Genomic DNA, 22462 nt, shown 5'->3' with positions numbered 1-22462 from the left:
CTATAGCTTTTTTCCACTTTGTTATGAAAATATTAAACTGCTTGCATATTGAATATTTTAAAACAGTTCATTTTTGCTGACAGCTCACTAGAGGAGTATGGATACTGTCTAGCATGAAAATATGACTGTGTGAAAATTAGATATACTACAGTATCTGTCTCAAAACAAAGCCATTCTTTCCTTGTTTCTCTTTAATAGATGGAGTCTGCTCGCAAAGCATGGGAAAATTCACCAAATGTGGGGGAGAAGAATTCACCAGTGACATCATCGGCATCTCCTGTCACTGGTGTCAATAGTGGTGGTGGGAGTGGAGGTGTGAGCAGTAGCAGCAGCAGTGGACCAACCAGTGGTACATACAGTTCTTTCTCAAGCGCGTCAATGCCCCCCATTCCTGTGGCTTCAGTTACACCCACAACATCATTGTCAGGTATAAACCTTTAGACTGTGCTGTTAACTTTAAATGTTTTGGGCTTAAAAAGTAATCTGGCTCCTAGCTTTTTTGTTGTTGTTGTTTTTGGTCAATTCTCCTTTGTTCTTTATGTTGTTCTAATAAGTGTTTATATAAATAATTTCCTCTGGTATGGTTTACTTCTGGCATTAGAAATATTGTAACTGTAGTTACTGAACACTTACAGTCTTTCCTTCTCCACTCAAATGGAAGTTAGAGGCATACTTCCAGTATTTCAGTGCCTTGCTGAGGGTGTTAGTGCTTGCATATTGACAGAAAGTATGGGGCTTCTTCCAAGGGCTGTAGAGCAAAGCAGGAAAGGATTTACTTTTTCCAAGACAAACTTTAGTTCTTATTGCTCCTCAGTGTGTCCCTCAGACACAGTGTTGGAATCACTTATGTGACACCTTTGATGTTCCTTTAAAAAGCAGACTCCATTTTATTTTGTGGATAAAATACTGTATTTGCTGGTGAATAAGACTACTTTTTTGCCCTGAAAAACATGCCTCCAAGTGGGAGGGGCATCTTATACGCCGGGTGTACTTCAGTTGGGATAGACATAGCTGCCCATAGTGGCCTTCCAATTCTCGCCCGGTGCCCATAGTAGCCTCCCGATGCCCACCCACCTCATTCTACATACTGCCCAGTATCGTGCGGTATCCAGCGTGGCCGCGGCGAGCATCAGCAGCGAAACAGGGGTGCCAGCCTTTTCGACGTGACCGGCCTGTTCTGCTCGGCAGGAAGCAGTGGTGCTCCGGCCCACCCCTTGTCACAGGGGTCACAGGGATATGCAGGAGCAGGCCGGAGGTACTGCGGTCGCGCTGTGGCCATACAATGGTGACAATGAATAGCACCTTTTATTTGGTGTGTGGAAAGTGTGTGGAAGAGGGGGTAGTCTTATACGGCGAGTATATAACAAACTATATTTTGAGTGGAAATGTTGGGGGGTCGTCTTATACGCCCAGTCGCCTTATACGCTGGCAAATACAGTAACTCTCTTCTCAAATAATTTACGTACCATAATTTCAACAGAGATGAGTGCATTTAAGAGCATGGGCTGTTGCTTTTCTTAGGCAGGCAACTTTACCTTTTGTTTTTCTTTTAAGAGAGGTTATGGAATTCTTGAAGTGGCTACTGGGAATGGTTTTGGAATTGTATACTTACAGGTCACTGAAAACAGGAAAACAAGATGAAGCTTAATCCAGACAAATTGGCACTTTTATGGATAGGGAAATAATGTGATTTTGAGTTGAGGAGTATATTTGGTTCTGGATGCCTTTCCTGTAAATTGCCAGTTTTGTACAGTGGGGTCTTGACTTGAGAACTTAATCTGTATTGGAAGGCGGTTCTCAAGTCAAAATGTTCTCAGGTCAAATCTGCATTTCCCATAGGAATGCATTGAAAACCATTTGATCCGTATCTGCTCTTTTCCGTCCATAGAAACTAATGGGAAGCTGCTGTTCTGCCTTCGACCACTAGAGGGGGATATTTTGTTTCTTTTTTTTCTTAGGTCAAGAAAGGTTCAGGGAAGGCAGGGAAAATACAGTCCAGGCAGTACCAGGCAGTCTGAAGACTCCTAATCCACTCTCTAAACGCTGGGAGGAGTGAGGAAGCAGACAGGCACCCTTTTCACTGGCCAACAGTTAACTGAAAGTTCAAATTTTGCACTTTCCCTGCCTCCCACGGGTTTTTTTCAGTTCTTAAATCTAAGTATGTAAGTCAAGTCAATATTTTCCTATGAGAGTGGTTCTTAAGTCAAAATGTTCTTAACTCGAGCCGTTCTTAAGTCAAGACCCCACTGTACTCTGGAGATTCTTTGGGACCTTTTCTGGTGGTGATAGCTAAGAGTGCTTTCTTCCCACTTGTCTCATATACTAGGTGTCATCAACATAGAGATTATATTAAACATATAGTCGGGGCTTGAAAAAATTTAGAATGTCTCACCAGTCAGTCAAAAATTTCACCAGTCAGCATGACCAGACTATAGCCTTACAATTTATGTTTAAATTTAATAATAATAATAATTTATTGTCATTGTAAGTATATACACAGTATACCCATACAACGAAATTCACAGACACCCAGAGACCAGACACATGCACACACTAGGCACTTTCTACGTAACAATGCATACAAACCCAAAATAAATGTTCCCTCAGACGGTTTGCTTTACAGTGGTGCCTTGACTTACAATCTTAATCCCTTCCGGAATGGTGTTTTTAAAACGAAATGTTTGTAAGTCAAATCAGCATTTCCCATAGGAGTGCATTGAAAGTAAACCCGATTAATCCATTCCGGCTGTTTTTTGTTCTTATGTAGAGGCACAGTTTGTAAGTTGCAGCATTAGTTCCCATAGCAACTAATGCAAAACCGGTTAATCCGTCCTCTACCACTAGGGGGAGAATTTTTTTTTTAACCTAAGGTGAACTTGGGTTTTAAAAAAGGGCAGGAAAGGAGGGAGGGAGGGAACAATGGGCAAAAGAGGAAAGAAAGAAAGAAGGTCCTCACTGGGGCACACAGACCCCTCAGACAAAGGTTTGTGCTTTTAAGCACAAAAAGAGAGAAGACAAGAGGGGGGAGAGTCTAAAACACATTTTAAACAAAATGCATTTGAGTCTAAACTGCATTTTAGAGCAAACCAGCCAGCACAAACCCTCACAGAATATTTTCTAAATTTAAGAAAAAAAGACTTCGGAGTCTAAACTGCATTTTACAGCTTACCTGCATCAACAACCAGCAACCATTATTCCAGCGAACAGACCCCCTCAGCACAAAAAGAGAGCAGAGAGAGAGAGAGAGAAAAGACAATTGGGGGGGGGGGAGACTTCAGTCTAACCTGCATTTTACAGCCTGCCTGCATCAACAGCCAGCATAGCCACTCACAGAATATTTTCTGATTTAAAAAAAAGACTTTGGAGCCACATTTTAAACCCACACATTTTAAAACAAAAGAGGGGTCACAGTACACAAACCCTATAAGCCACAGAATGCAAAAATAAATAAATAAATTTTACATTTTAAAATTGCTGTACAGTCTAATTTTCACATTTAATTTTAATTTAATATTACAGTCTACTTTTCACATTTTAAATTCACACTGCAAGACCGATCAGAGCACAGAAACATAGCCCCCCCCACCAAGCTGCAAAAAACCCCTGTACAGTAAATACAATGTATCCACCCAGAACAGGCAGTCTCTCTGTTTTAAAAAAGAAAGCCAAATATAAAAAAATTAAAAGCCAAAAAAATACAGTCCATACAGTACAGTACCAGGCAGTACTGTACCAGGTAATAACAAGCAGTCCAAAGTCTCTCTCCATATCCACTCACTTAACCGCTGGGACAAGCAAGGTAGCAGACAAGCAGCCTCTTCGCTGGCCAACGGTTAACAGAAAGTTCGAATTTCACGCTTTCTCCGCCTCCCCTGTGTTTTGTTCGTAAGTTGAAGCTCCGTTCGCAAGTCAAAGCAGAATTTTGCGAACAGAGCTGTTTATAAGTCAAAATGTTCGTAAGTAGGGACGTTCGTAAGTCGAGGCACCATGCCTATGGGGTCATGAAGCTTGTATTTTGAATGCCTTTCTTTTGAATGTTTCCAGCAAAAATTAAACTGAAAGCAAAAGTGCCCAGCCTCTTAAGGAGCCAGGTCGTTCAGTTGAAATTGGGAGCAGGGAATCTCCATATTCTCCAGCATCGGACTACTCTATATTTTCCAGCAGAGCTGTATATCTATGTGCCGCTCAAACTCTCTTCTCTGGAGAAGAGAGCTTTTTTTCCTTTTGCAGTGGGAAGGGGGAGGGAGGACTGCAGGATCAGAGAGAGAGAGAGACTGACTGAGGGTAAGGAGGAAGGGGAGGGAGCTGTGGTTCATCAAGCAGCGTTTTTTTTTTTTCACTCGTCACAGACGAGTGGATGAGTGGATTTTTCAGGCCCTGTGTTCCACAGTAGACAGTGGCAATGCATACTTTGTTGCATTTCCTTTGGAGTTGACCTGAACACTTGAGGATTGGTATAAATGTTTATTGGGTCTGTGTGGTCATCCTACACCAATTCAATAGCAGCTGCAGTGGTTCTCATTATGTTGCTTGATCCCTATTCTGGTTTTGATCCATCATGTTATAAAGTTCAGAATCTAGTCCTCCAGATATTTTAGACTATAACCCTTATAATCCCTGATAATTGATCTTGTAGTCCAGAGTTGCAGTGGCCACTGTACGGTGAAACTGTTCCAAGGAGTGTGTGATAGGCTCTTGTAGTCTTAGTGTAGCATGCATAATGAAATTGTAAACTGCCCAGAGAGTGCTTTAAGTGCTATGGATGATATATAAGCACACTTTTCTTTGCTTCTGTTTTTTAGTATTCTAAGAAGACCTTGAAAACCTGTTGCATCCAGTGGCTTTTAATTGATTTGATTCTTTTGAATATGATGTTGACTTCCATCTTCGTTGTACTTTTTAATAATTTTATGGTGCCTCTGTTAGAACATAAAACCGAGAAATATTATTGTTTTACCCATTGCAGTAATACTGTTTAGTTTTCTAGTTTATAACCATATGCAGTCTTAGAGAGAATTTGGTCAGGAAAGGTAGCCTAGAATGCTCCAAGTGAATAAATTGATGAGGCCAGTTGCTGTTACTCGAAACAGGTATTGTGCTACCTCAGCTATGGGAAATGCTGCCATGAAAAAAGTCCTAAACTAAGAGTGGGCAGAGCTCAAGTGGGCTGGATGGTTTTTTATTGTTTTAGTAGAAATCCAAATTCTATCTGAACTAGGTGCCCAAAATACATACAATTAAATTTTAAAAAATCCAAACCCAGAAATATCCAGAGTCCTTTTGTTCAAAAGACTTTGCTTTGTTCCTTCATTTCACCAGTATAACTGTTGTTCCTATTATTATTCTAATAACAATACTGTGACTTCAGATCATCCAGGGGTCTACCTGTAGGTCCAGGTCTGTTTTCATTCACCTCTATCCTAAACAACTCCTTAATATTATATCCATAAATATTGTTTCCAGATCAATCAATTAGAGACTTAATATTGGCACAGAATATCAGTAAAGTAAAATAAAGTTGGAAGTAGATAAATGGCAGAATGATGTGCACAGCTCAGTGGGTGTGTTAGAATAAGTGGGTCAGCTATTTTCAGTGCCTTTTCCTTTTAAATTTAAACATCTGCCTGACCCACCAGATCTTCCCAGACTAGGCTCCTCCATGTAGCCATCCTGAGGGAGGCCCTCAAGACATCTATAAGAGGCAGAGCTTATGTGGTGGCACTGATTTTATGAAATTGGATCCCAGAGGAGCTATGTCTAGTTCCCTCCCTGCTATTATTTAGGAGGCAAGTTAAAACACTGCTTTTCAGGGAGGCCTGAAAAATTTGAAAAATTGTCTCTGGTGCTGTTTGGTTTTAAACTGTTTGTAATTTTTTGTTCATTTGCGTGTTTGAATACATGTTCTGCCTTGTAATCCACCCAGAATACTGCTTCTGCACTAATGGTTAATGAATGAATGAATAAAATTTCTAAAGAAGTTTTAAAGGCAATTATGTTATTTCCTAATGTGTCTTGACTGAAGTACTTACAGGCTGTTAAGCCAGTGGTTCTTAACCTTTTTGAAAGAAATGCCCCCTTAAGCCATTGAGGAAGTTATCATCGACCCCCTTCCCATGGCAGCGGCGCAGCAGGGAGGGGGGCAATGATAACTTCTTCAATGGCTACAGCGCTGGCGGTGGCACCACATCCACTGTCAGCATCAGCTGCTCTGCATCCGGCGGCATGGGGAGGGGGTGATGATAACTTCCTCAATGGTGGCACGGAGGCTCCATCACCTTCCTACTGTTCCTTCACCCCCGCGTCACCCCTTTTTGTTCCATCGCCCCTCTGAAAAATGAAATCACTCCCTGGAGGGGTGATATCACCCAGGTTAAGAACCACTGTGTTAAGCCATTTTGAAAGATTCATTTAGTAAATATTAATCAAATAAATGCACTAAGTTAAATCATACTCTATTTATGCTATGAGAAAAATGTCCAGTTCACAGTTTTCTAGGAAACTCACATCAGTGATATATGGTGCCCTTGTCACCATTGTGCTAGCACATAGAGGAATAAGTAATCTCTTGCCCTACTTTTAGCAAATAGCCTTTGAAAGTAAGGTAAAAAGTGCTGCTATAACAACAGCTTATCTTGGAAGTAACAGGTTAGCAGGAGAAGTGATAAAGGAGACCACAAGAAAAGTTGCATTTCAAAAGCACTTCATTCAGTGACGCCATTTCATTGATACAGTGGGTAGCATTTTCTATTTTATTTTAGATGGGTTTTGCTAGCAGTTTTCTATGATACTCTTTATCAGTCCTAAAGATTTGTTTCCATTCAGACATGGAAATAATTACAAATTATGAAAAAGTAATGGACAGTTCTGTGTAATATGGCAGGCTACTTCTAAAACATTGCAAAGAATAGCCAAAAAAATTATAGCAGTGCAAGAATAATGGGAACGAATTGCTCTTTAGAAGTACAGTGGTGCCCCATATGATGACGATAATTCGTTCCACTGAAATCGCCGTACAGCGAAATTGTCGTCACACGAAAAAAGAAATCCCCATTGGAATGCATTGAAAACCAGTTAATGTGTTCCAATGGGGAAATTACCTCATTGTCCAGCAGAGATCCTCCATATGGAAGCTATTTTCTGAGCGCCGATCAGCTGTTTTTAATGGCTGTCTTCCGAAGCATGGGTCGGAAAACAGCGGGAAGCCATTTTGCAATGTCGTAAAAATCGTATTGCGAACAAACGGTTCGCGAAGCACGGACCTATTCCACGTCCTGCGAAAAACCCCATTGGAAACATTGTTCCAACATTCATTCATTCGCTATAGTGATCGGAAAAAAGTCACCATCCTGTGGTTTTGTCGTTCTGCGAAGTAATCGTGTAGCAGGGCACCACTAACTGTCTAAGCGCTGAATTTTACTTCCTTTCCTTTAAACATATGATTAATTTATGAAAACATGATGGCATGAGTAACAACTGAATAATTGCTTTGTTGTTTATAATCTCAGGAGCTGGAACTTACACCACCTCTTCGCTGAGTACAAAAACCACCACCACCTCTGACCCACCTAACATCTGTAAAGTGAAACCACAACAATTACAAACAAGTAATTTGGCATCTGCGGGTCATTTCTCCCAGCTAAGCTGTATGCCGTCACTCGTTGCTCAGCAACAGCAGAGTCCACAGGTCTATGTTTCTCAGTCAGCAGCAGGTAATATGGTGGCAGCAGTTTGTTCACATTTTCTTAGGTAGATGTGACTGAATTTAAAGTTATTGTATCTTAAAATTCATACACTTTTGTTTATACATCCTTGCAGTTTATTCTTTTCTGTCTGTAGAATTGATGTATTGTTGTGTATAAGAGGTTATATGTAGTTTTTAAACTGAAGTATAGAGACTTCTCTAAAAGTGAAGTCTTTTTTCTGTTTTTGAATTACCTCTCCCTTCATATGCTTGGCAGCTAAGGCAGATCAACATGGCGTTCTTTCTGATCAACTTAGACCTCTTCACTTCTTCTTATTTTTCCTTATGACTATGTAGCTCAGATTCCAGCTTTCTATATGGATACAAGCCATCTGTTCAACACTCAGCATGCACGTTTGGCTCCTCCTTCACTGGCACAACCGCAAGGATTTCAAGCAGGTCTGTCACAGGTACGTGAGCGGGTTTGGAGAACCAGTGGTCTGCCTGCCAGATGTTGCCTGCAGGTGCTTCTTCTATGTCTTCTCCCCAGCCATGAAACCTTTTCTGTACCCTTCTCATATACAAATATTTAGAACTATACTAGATGGTAATGTGAGCATGTCATCCAAGTTGAATTATACATATATAATGACACATCATTATGTATGTGAATGGATGGGGGTTGTGAATACCTGACTCATCTACAGACTTGTGAAAAAGAGAGTGGAGAGGGGTAATAATGATCTTAACTAATCTCCCCCAACATATACATACCCTGGAATCTTGAGAGTACTAGGTGAGGTTTTGACCCGACCCACTATTTTCATTCAGTCTTTGAAAAATTTTCCAAGGGACATAACACCCTTGGTGGTGATAAAGGTTCTCCATCTCTGATATAAGGACAGCATGTTTCTCTTTAAATAGAATTGAAAAACTTGACTTACATTCCAAGCCAGGGTTCAATTCCCTATTTTGAATGTTTCTTCCAAACTAAACCAATAGTTTGTACTCATAACTAGTAGCTCATTGTAGAGCATATTTAATAGTACCGTATATTGAAAGAGAAAGGCATTTCTCTCTCTGCAAGATTATGCTTGTTAGCTGGCAGAGAAATTGGGTTACTATTCCAATGTAAAGTAAAGGCTCATTGTAGGTACCTCTCATTCTTTTAATCATTTTGGTATCTGGTGCTGTGCATATCTGGGGATTTGGTAAGGGGGATCTAGGGCCAGTGCTTTAGTGCTTGTTTTACATGCAAAAACATCCCAGGTCCACACTACACTAACACTAGTCAAAATATTTCAAGTAGCAGAGTTAGAAAAGGTGTCTTTTTGCCCAAGACTTTGGAAGTCAACCACAGAAGGGTAGACTGACTAGATTGAATCATCATGAAGTAGCTTCTTATGTTGAATTACTACTTGCATGTTTAAATAATTTCTCTCTCTCTCTTACAGCCTGCTTCAGTTCAGCAGATACCAATCCCTATTTATGCACCTTTGCAAGGGCAGCATCAAGCCCAGTTGAGCTTAGGCGGAGCACCTGCTGTCTCTCAGGCTCAGGAATTGTTTAATTCTCCATTGCAGCCCTATAGGTAGGTATCGGGACAGAAAGAAAGCAAAATGTGTAATCCAAAGTTATATTAGTTCTCTTAAATACAGTGGTACCTCGAATTACGAATGTCCCTAGTTGCGAAATTTTTGAGGTATGAAAAGCCCGGTTAACAAAATATTGCTTGGACTTGCAAACGGAGTTTCGAGTTATGAAAGAAAAAATGCGGGGGGAGGCAGGGAAAATGCAAAATTTGAATTTTCTGTTAACTGTTGGCCAGCGAAGAGGCTGCTTGTCTGCTACCTCGCTCATCCCAGTGGTTAGAAAGCGGGTAGGGAGAGGATCCTCAGACTGCCTGGTACTATACTGTATGGACTGTATTGTTTTGTTTTGTTTTTGGATTTTTGACTTTTTTTAAAAAAACAGAAACTGCCTGTTCTGGGTGAGAGTATACTGTACACTGTATTTACTGTACTGTACAGGGTTTTTTGCAGCTTGGTGGGGGGTAGGGCTAGGTGGGGGGTTATGTTTCTCTGCGCTGATGGGTCTTGCGGTGTGGATTTAAAATGTGAAAAGTAGACTAATATTAAATTAAAATTAAATGTGAAAATTAGACTGTATAATTTTAAAATGTAAAATTTATTTATTTATTTTTGCATTCTGTGGCTTATAGGGTTTGTGTACTGTGACCTGTCTTTTGTTTTAAAATGTCTGTGTTTAAAATGTGGTTCCAAAGTCTGTCTCTTTTAAAATCAGAAAATATTTTGTGAGGGGCTGCGGTGCTTGTTGATGCAGCCAGGCTTTAAAATGGAGTTTACTGTAGGTGCTTGGTTTTGTTTAAAAGGTGCTTGGGTTAAAAAGTGTTCTTTTTAGAAGGTGTTCCCTCCCCTCTCCCTCCTTTCCTGCCCCTTTTTTAACCTAAAAAGTGCTTGGTTTTGTTTAAAAGGTGCTTGTTTTTAAAGGTGTTCTCTTTAAAAGGTGTTCTCTTGCCCTTTTTTAACCTAAAAGGTGCTTGGTTTTGTTTAAAAAGTGCTTGTTTTTAAAGGTGTTCTGTTTAGAAGTTGTTCCCTCCCTCCTTTCCTGCCCCTTTTTTGACCCAAGTTCATCTTAGGTCAAAAGAAGAAAAATTCTCCCCCTAGTGGTAGAGTACGGATTAACCATCTTTGCATTAGTTCCTATGGGAACTAATGCTTCAACTGTACGAACGGCACTTCTACATAAGAACGAAAAACAGCCGGAATGGATTAATCGGTTTTCATTGCATTCGTATGGTAAATGTTGCTTCTACTTATGAACGTTTCAACTAACAAACATCTTCTGGGACGGATTAAGTTCGTAAGTAGAGTTTCCACTGTACAGGATTAAGGTTATTGAATACGTAATTGAATTCAGCATGGCAGAGCTTATCCTTAATTATGGAGTAAGCCCTAGGGAGACTCATGTCTACTAAAGATTCCAGGGATAAATCAAGAGAGAAAAGTTTCTTTTCAAGAGCCAGAACCAAGAAAAAGAATAGGAGTCACGCAGTAAATCATATAACAAGGGTCCAGAGTGCAAATTTAAGAAAAGACGGAGCCAAAATTTAAATGTTAGTAACCAGGTAGTTATGGAGGGGAGGTGAATGCCGAATTCTAAAGAAATAGTAGAAAGCCAAATTAAATTGGGAACTCCTAGTATTCTATGAAAAAACGTTGCTGCAACTTGATCAATGGCCAGGTTTACAGAGTGTATCTATATAGGCACACCATAAAGCAAATGGGAAAGAATCTTAGAGTGAAAAATCTGAATGGCTGCTGGTATATATTGGTTTCCAGAAGAAGAATAAAACTTAGAAGTAGCTTTTAACTGGGGGAAGATTCTGTTTTGTGTGCTACATTATTTAACATCTAAATGAAACCTCTGGGAGAGGTAGCCTGGAGTTTTGGGGCTTGGTGTCACCAGTATGCATATGATTATTTATTTATTTATTTAACTTATATGTCGCCCACACTACCCGAAGGTCTCTGGGCGGCTTACAGCATTTAAAATACAATAAGAAGGCAAAATAAAAGGGCAAAATAATTTAAATGCAATTAAAACATATATTCTAAAATTTGCCATCAGACCCACATTTTATGTTATTTCAGTTAAAAGCCATTTGGAACAGGAAGGTTTTGACCTGGCACCTGTTCCTGTGTGGCCATGGTCACACATACCTCAGTTGTATCTTGGCTGGATTACTGTAAGACACTGTATGTGAGGGTGCCTCTGGAAAGTGTTCAAAAACATCAACAGGTCCAAAATGCAGCACCCAGATTAACTATGGCTGGTCACAGGGATCACATAACCCCACCCCACCCCTGGTTACAGCAGCTCCACTGGCTCCCAGTCCATTTCCAGGCACAATTCAAAGTGCTGGCTTTGGCCTATAAAGCCCTAAGTGGCTTGGGCTCAAGCTATCCTAAGGGCCACCTCTCCCTTTATGAGCATGCTCGGGTATTAATCAGGAAAGGCCTTTCTCTTGGTCCCCCCACTTTCACAGGTGTGCTTGTTACAGACACAAGAGAGGGCCTTCTCTGTTGTTGCTCCCACAGCAGTAACTCCCACAGGAGACCAGTCTCAGCCCATTTTTGCTGTAATTCCATAAGCAAGTGAAGACCTTTCTCTTCAAGCAAGCTTTTTCCGCGATGACTGGCTGCCCGAGTGGGGTTGAACGTGTTTTTGGTGTTGCTTTTGTTTACTGTCTTTTAGCGTGGTATTTGTTTGATCCTTTTTTGTATCTGTTTACTTACTGTTAGCTTTACTTACTGTCTTTTAATGATGTAAGTCACCTTCAGGAGAAAGGTAGGGTAAAAATATTCATTCATAACTCCTACCTCTAGCTTGTTTTGTTTCCTGTTGCAACACAGTGTAACTTCAATCACAAAGTCAGTATCTTATGGTTTAACAAAGTTTTAAAAAGTGATTAACTCTGGTCATTTTTTTATAGATCCCAGCAAGCATTTATGCAGAGTGGGCTGTCTCAGCCATCACCAGTAGTTCTTTCTGGCACAGCCTTACACAACTTCCCAGCAGTGCAACATCAAGAGCTTGCTAAGGCACAAACAAGTCTTGCATTTCAACAGACATCCAACACCCAGCCTATTCCTATCCTGTATGAGCATCAGTTGAGTCAAGCTTCAGGACTTGGAGGTTCCCAGCTTATTGATACACATCTGCTCCAGGTCAGAGAGCCAGATATTCCTAGCAGCCTTACTGAAGAGTTCAAAATTATTAATGATTAAAAGTTTGGGGACCACTGCCTTCGGCAGTTTAATGGAACACGCCCGGAGTAGACTTTGTCTAAAAGGGCGGGATAGAAATCCAATGAATGAATGAATGAATGAATGAATGAATGAATGAATGAATAAATAAATAAATAAATAAATAAATAAATAAATAAATAAATAAATAAATAAATAAATAAATAAATAAATAAATAAATGCAATACGTAAAAAGAAGCAGTTGGTCTGCCAGCATGCACATTGTGTAATGTAATTCGGAGCATATATAAAGTCCCTTTAACATCAGAAGTTGGGGACTTACTGATGCTGGATTATGCAATGTGTTACATCAAGGAGACTCAATGCTTTCATTATGCAAAGAACATTCCCAGCCTGTGTGACATCCTGTGCCTTTTAATGATCTGTTTCTTCTTATCTGTATGTTTCCTTCTGTATATTATTTCATGTTTATTGAACTCTAAAAGAATGAGCCCAAATCAGGTAGCAGCACCTGTTTTCTTCAAAAAGTTGCCAGGGCCCATCATTTCAGAAAGCTGGGACTGTGAGCCGTCTACCATTTTAATTACTCTCACTGTCATTGACATAGCATCCCATTTACCATACCTCTGTTGTAGGGGGCAGCATTGTTGGTAATTAAAATGATGGCAACCTAATACCTGCTTTGCCCATAACACAGCACAACTACTATTGCCCTGTCACACACAAGTAAGCCCAAACAACCATGAAGACACCACTGTTGGAGGAGGCCCACTGCAGACACTTTGAAACTTCGACCCTGTTCTGGCCATGGCTCTCCTTTCACCTACTTCTTCCAGTGATGTAGCCCTGCTTGAGACATGGCAGAAAAAGTTAACGCAATGAGAGCTGGCACACAGACTTATGCAGAACACAATTTTATGTGCATATATGGAACAGTCCTGCTGTTCTGGTAAACATATGTACTAATTCTGATTAATTTAGAAAACCTTTAGGCCTAAATCCAGTTGTTTGTCCCAAATATAAAAAACAGTTAAATAAGTATAAATTTGCTGAGTCCATGATTATGTACAGTTGTAATCAAAATTATTCAACCCCATTACAAATCAGGTTTATTGTCAACATTTGCAGATTTTCAGCTGTTTGTAATGAACAAGTCAAGCAAAAGCAACCGAAATAGCTCAACACAACAAATGCTTCAAATGGTTTCCCCAAATTCAACGGAAAGATCAACTTTTAATTAATTTTGCAGTCTCAAAATTATTCAACTCGTTCATGATAAGCATCTTCAGTACTTAGGAGAGCACCCTTCTTTTTCTGGTCTCTGCGAATGCACACAAATGGGTTATTCTGCACCTGTGCAGGACCTCTCAGAGGTTTCTAGGGCTTAAAGGCGTGATTACTGGGACGTTCCCTCACGGAGTGCATGCTCTGCCCACCTGAAGTCCTCTCAGTTCCTTTTAACCGCTGCTTAAGTCAGACCTATCTCGACGACTAGAGCAACTTTTTATCGTGATTGCTATTTCTTCTTTGTGCCTTCTCAGTTTTTTTTTCACTTCTTGATTTGATGGTCCCTTGTGAGTTCTTTTTGTTCTAAAACCTCTCCCCCTGTCTCCCTCTGCTTTCATTCCCCCCCATACCTCCCCATCTTCCCGCTCCTTTTATGTTAGCCCATTTAAGCGGTGTGTGTTATGCGCGAACAAGATCCCGCTTTCAGACAGCCACAACCGCTGTCTTTTTTGCCTAGGGGAGCAACATCAAACTCATTCCTGCCCGAAGTGTAAAAAACTCACCAAACCAGCCCTTAAGCTCCATCTCCGGCGTCTCCGCTCTTTTCTCTAGGAGAAATCCTTTAATCCACCCACCGGCTTGATGGAACCTACCTCGCCTCCTGTCCCTAGACAGGAGGCGAGCCTAGGTCCTTGTCAAGCCCAACTACTACTACTCCTAAACCAAGGGAGCAGTCTAAATCCTCATTGAAGTGGGCATCGAAGATATCCTCGACACAGTCTCGGGGCCAGTCGCCTAAGAAGAAAAAGGACAAGAGTGGATCAAAAAAGACTAAGAAAGCATCTAAAGTCTACTCAACTTACTCAACCTCAGCCAAACCTTCCTTCGTCGATTTTTGAAGAGTCTTCCATAGAGGTTCCCGACTCATTTTAGGAGGTGGAAGATCCACTCCCACTGCCTCCTGACCAGGCTCCAGCTTCAGTGGTGAGCCTGTCATCTAGTATTGGCTCTGCAGCGGCTGATATTCTCTCCAGCCCGGCCTCGGCCCACTCTAGCCCTGCATCTTCAGGGCGGGCAGTTATGGTTCAGTTTTCTAACTCTGAGTCTTCTCCACACCGGTCTCCTCATCGCAAATATTCGTTGAAGAGCATCTCTCACCTGATTTCCAGGATCCTCCACATCGGGAGTTTTACTACCCCCAAGAGCCTTCTCAATACCATTCTCAGGCAGACTACCAAAATCCTTATTATGCTGAGTATAACCGGTACCGGCATCACAGAGATGGTGCCGACCCGCATACTGGACAGTATTATTATGATGAACCAAAGAGAGTGCGGTATGCATTCACTTATCCACCTGAGCCTTCTCTGTTACAATCTCCACCCGAACATCAACATTGGGCTCATACATCCAAACTTCAGTCTTCTCTTCCAGCTCCTTTACATGCCAAATCAGCTCTCAAACGTACTTCTTCGTGTCCAACAGAGGAACCTACCTTCAAACGCTCCTGTACATCTTTGGTACCGGTTTCTACTTCTCACTCACACCTTCATATCTTGTATCTTCAGGTCACTACCACTTACAAGGGACTTCTGCCTAACACTGACAGAGGGTTGTTGACTCTTCTGGTTACCAGATCCAAAACCTCGACATCTAGACCTCAACAACAGTCACCCTCTTCCGAGTCCGCTGTTTCCGAGGCTCACAACTCCCCCTCAGAAATTTCTCAGGAGTCACCCTCCAACCTGCCTACTCCCAATTCCAATGTGGTGGATAATCGCCCTCCTTCACCTTCTGAAGATTTTACATCCTATTCTGAACTTATACTCCACATGGCTAAATCCCTCGAGCTTGAAGTCGAACAGCCTCAGCCTCCAAAACAAGAGCTGGTATTTGACGACATCAACCAGGATAAAACCCCACCACTTAGTCTAGCTTTCATATCAGCAATGCTTGATTTGGTAAAAGAGCCTTGGGATAAACCACTGTCCTCCCTCCAGATACCCAGACAAGTGGAGAACCATTACAAAACTCATGGTTCAAATACGTCCTTTCTTGCAAAGCATCCGATACCCAATTCAGTCATTGTCGAATCAAATCAATTCCAAGCTTGCAATATATCATTGGTGGCTCCAACAAATAGTGAAGGCAGAAAGTTAGACGTTCTGGGTCGGTGTCTCTACTCTTTAACATCTTTATCATGAGGGTCTCCAACTACCATGCTGCTATGGTTGCCTACCACAGGCAACTCTGGAATAAAATCCTCCCAATATTACAAGCTGCTCCTGAGGACTCCAAGACCAAAGCTCTTAATATCCATCTAGAAGCCTTCACCAAGGCAAAACAACAATGAAAAGCTGCTCTTCACTCCACAGATGCCACCTCCAAGGCTATGACTACTGCAGTTAGGCTTCAATCAGCAGGTGTCCTTTGATGGAGTGGGTCCATTCAACAAAAAGACTGATGAGGTAATGGACAACCTCCACAAAATCAGGAAGACAGCCAAATCCTATTCTACTCAAGAACCCTATCAATGTCAACTCCCCCTATGGCATCGAGCCTCCTTCTTTCAGCAACCGCATCAACAACAACAGTATCATCCATACAAAACTCAATTCCCTGAAAGACTCTTTTCAGGACCCTCCACTTCCACATACTCCACTTTCATCATCCTCAAAAAAGGGCAAACATTATCTTTGACTCTCTTAAGCCCAAGGTCAGTCTCCATTCTTCCTTTCAAACCCATCTCCATCCTTTTTTCTGCTCTTGGTCACGTATCACAAACGACTATTGGGTACTGTCTATCATTTGTCACGGCTGTCTTCTCAGATTTGAAGAACTTCCACCCATCAGTCATGTCAAACACACTCCATACTCACCAACCCTTCAAGATGAAGTCTTGCTCCTCCTTCAGAAGCAAGCCATTATCAGAATGCCAAACCACGATATTTATAACAGTTTTTACTCCCTTTACTTTACAGTTCCAAAGCGAGATGGAAGTCTCCATCCCATCCTCAATCTCAGACACCTCAACGCATACATCCAGCCCAAACATTTCTAGATGGTTACACTCGATACCATCATCCCTCTCCTTTCCCAAGGATACTGGTTGTGATAGACCTCCAGGATGCCTGTTTTCACATTTCCATCCATCCTCATCATCACTGGTACCTCTGCTTCTGCTTCAAAGGCATCATCTACCAGTTCTGTTCTCTTCCATTCAGCCTCTCTACCGTTCCATGGACCTTCACAATTTGCCTTGCACACCTCCACCTACACAGCATAACCGTTTTCCCCTATATTGATGATTGGTTAATCATATCAAACTCTTCCAAGACGACTTGAGAGACACTTGTTTCACTCTCTACGTTAGCAGACCTCGGGCTCAAGGTCAACGCCACCAAATCTCGGCTAGACCCCTCTCAAAGCTATATAGGCTCAAAGATTATATAGGCGCCCGTCTGTGGTCAGGGCATTTCTGCCCCAAGAGCGAATAACCAAGCTAAAAACTGCAGTATGGTCTTTTTGTCCCCTTGCCTCAGTTTCGGTGCATTGGACCCAACATCTTCTCGGTCTCATGGCCTCAACTACATCAGTTATCCAACATGTCTGACTCAAAATGAGATCCCTTCAAGCCTGGTACCTTTTCCTATTCAACCCGATGATCGACACACACACCTTGTTTGTTTATTGTGTAAACAAGCAAGGGGGCACACACTCTCTCTCTTTTCTATACCTAACAGTCTTACCTCCGGAAGTGGTGTTACACCCATCACATCTTCCCTGTTATGGTCCATGTTGCCACTCAAGACAACTTTCTAGCAGACTACCTCAGTCGTCTCACTACTCAGACCCACAAATGAGTTTTGGAGTTTTGCCCAAATCTGTGATCGTTAAGATGCTCCTACTCTCAATGTCTTTGCCGCACACGAGAACTCCAAATGCATCCAATATTGTTCCAGAGCAGGGAGAGGCGTGAACTCCCTAGGAGATGCCTTCATGGTTGACTGGAGAACCTGTCTTCTATACCTATTTCCTCCCATTCTTCTCATTCAAAGGACAGTGGTCAGGTTCTGCCAGTTTCGCTCCAATGCCATCCTCATAGCCCCTTGGTGGCCGCAGCAAACTTGGTTCACCCACCTGAAACTGATGTTGACAGACCTCTTTTACCTCGCTCGTCTCCCACACCTGCTAATTTAAAACAAAGGCAGGATTTACCACCCGTACCTGGAGTCCCTCAACCTCACCGCATGGAAAATTCATCTTCCATAGGAGCTGTTCTTGACATGGCTAGAAAGCCTTCCACTCAACTTCTTTACCCCTATAAATGGTAGACATTTTCCACTTTTGCTGCTTCTAAGGGACTCTCAACAACACTCATCTCCCTTGAGACCCTCCTTACATTCCTTCTCCATCTTTTTCATCTAGGTCTATCCCATTCCACCTTGAAGGTGTACATTTCCACTATTGTAGCACATCAACCACTGGACTCTGATTCTGCTCGACTTTTCTCTCACTCTACCATGAAGACATTTCCTAAAGGCCTCCAAAATACCCATCCTCCTCAACATCCACCACTTCTGCAATGGTCTCTACAAACGGTCCTCAATGCTCATACCCGCCCTCCCTTTGAACCGCTTGTCACTACCAATTTCAAACTTCTTTCCCTCAAAACTTTGTTCCTCGTTGCCATCACATCAAGCAGGCAAGCTAGCGAGTTAGCAGCTCTCAGAGCGGATTCACCGTATCTCCAGTTTCACCCTGACAAGGTTACCCTCTACCCAGATGTCTCCTTTCTACTTAAGGTAGTGTCAGAATTCCATCCCAACAAACCTTTGGTCCTCCCTTCTCTTTTTCCATCCCCAACATCGGATCTCAAGCGCATGCTCCACACTCTAGATGTTAGACACTCTCTCGCTTTGTATGTTGACAGAACAAAATCTTTTAGGAAATCTTCACGCCTCTTTATCTGCTATCACGGTCCTCACAAGGGCTCTCCAGCTTCCTCACAGACTTTATCAAGGTGGATAGTCCAGGCAGTCACCTCGGCTTATGAATTGGTGAGGAAACCACCACCAGACACTGTTAAGGCCCATTTCACCAGGGCTGTTTCTACTTCTACCACGTTTCTTCGTGGTATAGATGTCTCCAGCATCTGTCAAGCAGCTACATGGTCTGTACCCTCGACATTTTTGACTCACTATCATCTGGACATCAGAGCAAAGAATGAAGCTGGCTTTGGCAGAGCTGTTCTTACCTCCCTCTTAACGTGATGTCCCACCAACTGGTAAGTGAGCTTGCTAGTCGCCCATTCATGTGCATTCACAGAGACCATGAAGAAGAAAGAGGGGTTACTTACCTGTAACCATGGTTCTTTGAGTGGTCCTCTGTGAATCCACACATCCCGCCCATCTTCCTCTCTGTCCGTCACGTTGTCATCTCTATTTACTTTTCTGACAGCTGTGTAGCGGTGCCTCGCTTAATGAGCGCACCGTAGAACGACGAATCCGCATAGCAAGGGTTTTTTTTCGATCGCAACTGCGATCACAAAGCGATGGCCTCTATGGCCGAAACTCACATAGCGAAGGTCGGTAAGCGTTTCGCTTACCGACCTTCGCTTTGCGACCCGCGGATCAGCTGTTCGGCGGCTCCAAAATGGCTGCCGGAAGCCCCAAAATGGCTGCGCGCAAGCGTTTTTGCGCCCTCGGTAAGCGAGGGGAGGGCGCGAAAATGGCTGCCGGCCATAGGAAAACATCGCTGAACTGTGAGTTTTCGGCCCATTTGGAACAGATTAAACGATGTTTAATGTGTTCCAATGGGTTTTCTTGATCCGTTCAGCGATGTTTTCACATAGCGAGGGTTAATCCGGAACGGATCAACCTCGCTATGCGGGGCACCACTGTATTTTTTGGGAACTGAGAGGACTTCAGGGGGATGGAGCATGCGATCCACGGGGGAATGTCCCACTAAGCTCTAGAAATTTCCAAGAGGTTCTGTGCAGGTGCAGAATAACCCATTTGTGTGGATTCACAGAGGACCACTCAAAGAACCATGGTTACAGGTAAATAACCCCTCTTTTTGCTGTTATGTCCTGCTGCAAAGGAGACACATAGCCAGACACCTGCTTCTGGCAGCGTTCCTGGGGAATCTTAGCCCATTCCTCATGATCAGTGACCTCCAGTTCAATAATATTCTTGGGTTTACGTGTTGCAGCCACCTTCTTCAAATCTCACCAGAGATTTTCTATGTGGTTCAAGTCAGGTGACTGATGGCCACTATAGAATCTTCCAGGACTACTTCTGCAACCAAGTCTTGATGGAATTTGAGGAATGCTTGGGATTACTGCCCTGTTGGAAGGTCCAGTGACACTCAAGCTTCAGCTTTCTCACAGATGGCATGACGTTTTCTCCTAGGATTTCCTGATACTTCAATGAATCCATCTTGCCTTCCAAGCACTGCAAGTTTCCAGTGCCAGAGGATGCAAAGCATCACTGAGCATCACTGAGCCATCACAATGGTTAGCTGTAGGCAGAGTGTTCTTTTCAGTATATGCCTTATTCTTCTTCCACCAGACGTACCACTGATCCATCAGGCCAAAAAGTTCCAGTTTTGTTTCACTGCTCCACAGAACAGAATCCCAAAATGTCTGTGGCTTAATTATATGATTTTGAGCATATTGGAGCCAACGTTTCTGGTGCTTTTGAGTCAGTAATGGTACACGTCTTAGGAGTTTTGGTATGGAAACCTTCTGCATTTAGTATGTGCCCTACTGTGCAAACTGAAGCCTCGGTGCCTGTTGCCATCAAGTCTTGCTGCAGGGTTTTTGCGGTCACTTGAGGGTTTTCCTCAGTCTGCCTTCTCAGAAATCTGGTTGTAGCCATTGACAGCTTCCTTTTTCTGCCCCCTCCAGCTTGTGTAACCACTGTTTCTTTAACTTTGAACTTGTGAACTATGCTTCCAATGGTGTCTCTAGGAACATTCAGTGCCTTCGCTATCCTTTTGTATCCTGTTCCTTGCCGGTGAAGGGCAATGATCTCTTAACTTTTTGGACCATTCTTTTGACTTAGCCATATCTCTAACATGCAGTCAAATGTGGCATTCACCACGCCCCTAGCCAGTTCAGGTATTTTATGTGTTCCAGCTCAGGCACACTTGTGCAACTAATGAAGCCCTTGATTAGTTGCGTCAGGTATGTATGAGACAACACCTGTTTTGCATATTTGTGCTGTTGTGAGGATCCTGTTCAGGGGACTGAATAATTTTGAGACTGCAGAATTCATTAAAAGTTGCATTTTCAGTTGAATTTGGGGAAACCACTTGAAGCATTCATTGTGTTGAGCTATTTCAGTTGCTTTTGTTTGATTTATTCATTGCAAACAGCAGAAAGATTGAATTTTGACAAGAAACCTGACTTGCAATGGAGGTTGGATAATTCTGATTACAAGTGTATGTTCCATTGACTTCATGAGTCTGCTCTGACTGAGACAGTTGGATTTAGGTCTTACACTTTTAATTGGAGTTTGTTCTTATATTTAGGTATGCATTGTTTTTGCTCTTTTATATGTGACTTCAGTACTTTCAAGTATGTCTTGTGAATAGCAGTACATGAATTTCACATATAAATTATCTTTGTTCACACATGCTGCTTATTCAGATATAGTGTATAAAATAAGGAGAATGATTCAATTCTAAATACAGTGTCTGTAGATTTGTTCTGTTTTCAGTTAAATTAACCTTGCCTAACAAATCATCTAGAAAATGTCAACCTCTCTCTTCTCAGGCCAGAGCTACTCTTACCCAGGCCTCAAATCTGTACTCTGGACAGGTTCAGCAACCTGGTCAGACAAGCTTCTATAACACAGCTCAGTCTCCTAGTGCTCTTCAGCAGGTAAACTATGGCACGGTAAATTGCTTTCAGTTATATTTTATTTGTGTGTGTGTTGTCTGTAGTAATGCAGTCTTAGGACAAGAGAATAGCCTATTGAAACTGGTTTTATATTCTTTAGTGGAGAAGTTATAGATTCATTAACTTGAGTCCATTTTTTGTGTCCTGCACTCTGGGATGTTCAAGAACAGATCCTGTCACTCCTTTATGACTACCTCTCAGTAGTATTTGAAAAGTGCTATAACGCTACATGATAGCAACCCTGTGCAATACTGAGGTTAGCTCAGTTTTGCTGTCTAGGAATTGCTATGATTTTTGATGTTATGTTTATGTTCTCTAGTGCAGTTTATTGTGATCCTAGAGCAGGGATATGAAATGATATGGAATAAGAACTGGACTTCAGTTCTTACTATCTTCAGACATTCTGCTGGCTAGGACTGCTGAGGATTGCAGTCCTAGCCAGCAGAATGTCTGAATTATGTCTCTCTTACCTTTTCCCCATATCTAGGCCACAAGGTACGTCACTTTGTTTTTAAAAAACAGTGAAGATAAAAAATACAGAAAAATTACAGTACTAAAACTTAAATTCCCTAATTCTGTTCTAAAGACAACAGCTAGCAAGTAACACTTCTGTTGTATCAGACAGTATTTTAAAGTGCAAAATATGTGGAGGTTAACAGTTATTCCCTTTATCAATTATAGAGAATTCTGCTCAGGACTGTTGAGGACTGCTCAGGACACTTGCTATTAGGGGGAAGGATCATACCTTCTAACTTTCCGCTCCGGTGGGTGGGGCTCCGCCTCTTGTACACGTGACTTTGTTCGTGCATGTGTGGACCACCACCACCACCCGTGCACGCATTCTGGGTTCTGTCATC

At 42.1% G+C, this 22462-nt stretch overlaps 1 protein-coding gene across 23 annotated transcripts in view; it reads left to right on the top strand.

Annotated features, from left to right (window-relative positions):
- The window catches only part of PRRC2C (proline rich coiled-coil 2C), a 126100-nt gene that overhangs the window by 89924 nt on the left and 13714 nt on the right, over window positions 1–22462 (top strand). For 15 of the 23 annotated variants that reach the window (XM_020798528.3, XM_078392430.1, XM_078392424.1 and 12 more), the window contains 6 exons: window positions 199–427; window positions 7506–7709; window positions 8039–8151; window positions 9136–9272; window positions 12198–12432; window positions 21480–21602. In XM_020798528.3, the coding sequence (XP_020654187.3) occupies window positions 199–427; window positions 7506–7709; window positions 8039–8151; window positions 9136–9272; window positions 12198–12432; window positions 21480–21602 (1041 nt within the window). The remainder of the gene's footprint in view (window positions 1–198; window positions 428–7505; window positions 7710–8038; window positions 8152–9135; window positions 9273–12197; window positions 12433–21479; window positions 21603–22462) is intronic. The other 8 variants (XM_078392431.1, XM_078392425.1, XM_078392429.1 and 5 more) reach the window with 1 other exon arrangement.

Source organism: Pogona vitticeps, chromosome 4, assembly GCF_051106095.1.
Source record: "Pogona vitticeps strain Pit_001003342236 chromosome 4, PviZW2.1, whole genome shotgun sequence".
Taxonomy (NCBI): domain Eukaryota; kingdom Metazoa; phylum Chordata; class Lepidosauria; order Squamata; family Agamidae; genus Pogona; species Pogona vitticeps.
Note: the sequence above shows the minus strand (reverse complement) of the source record. Positions and strands in the feature narration are given on the sequence as shown.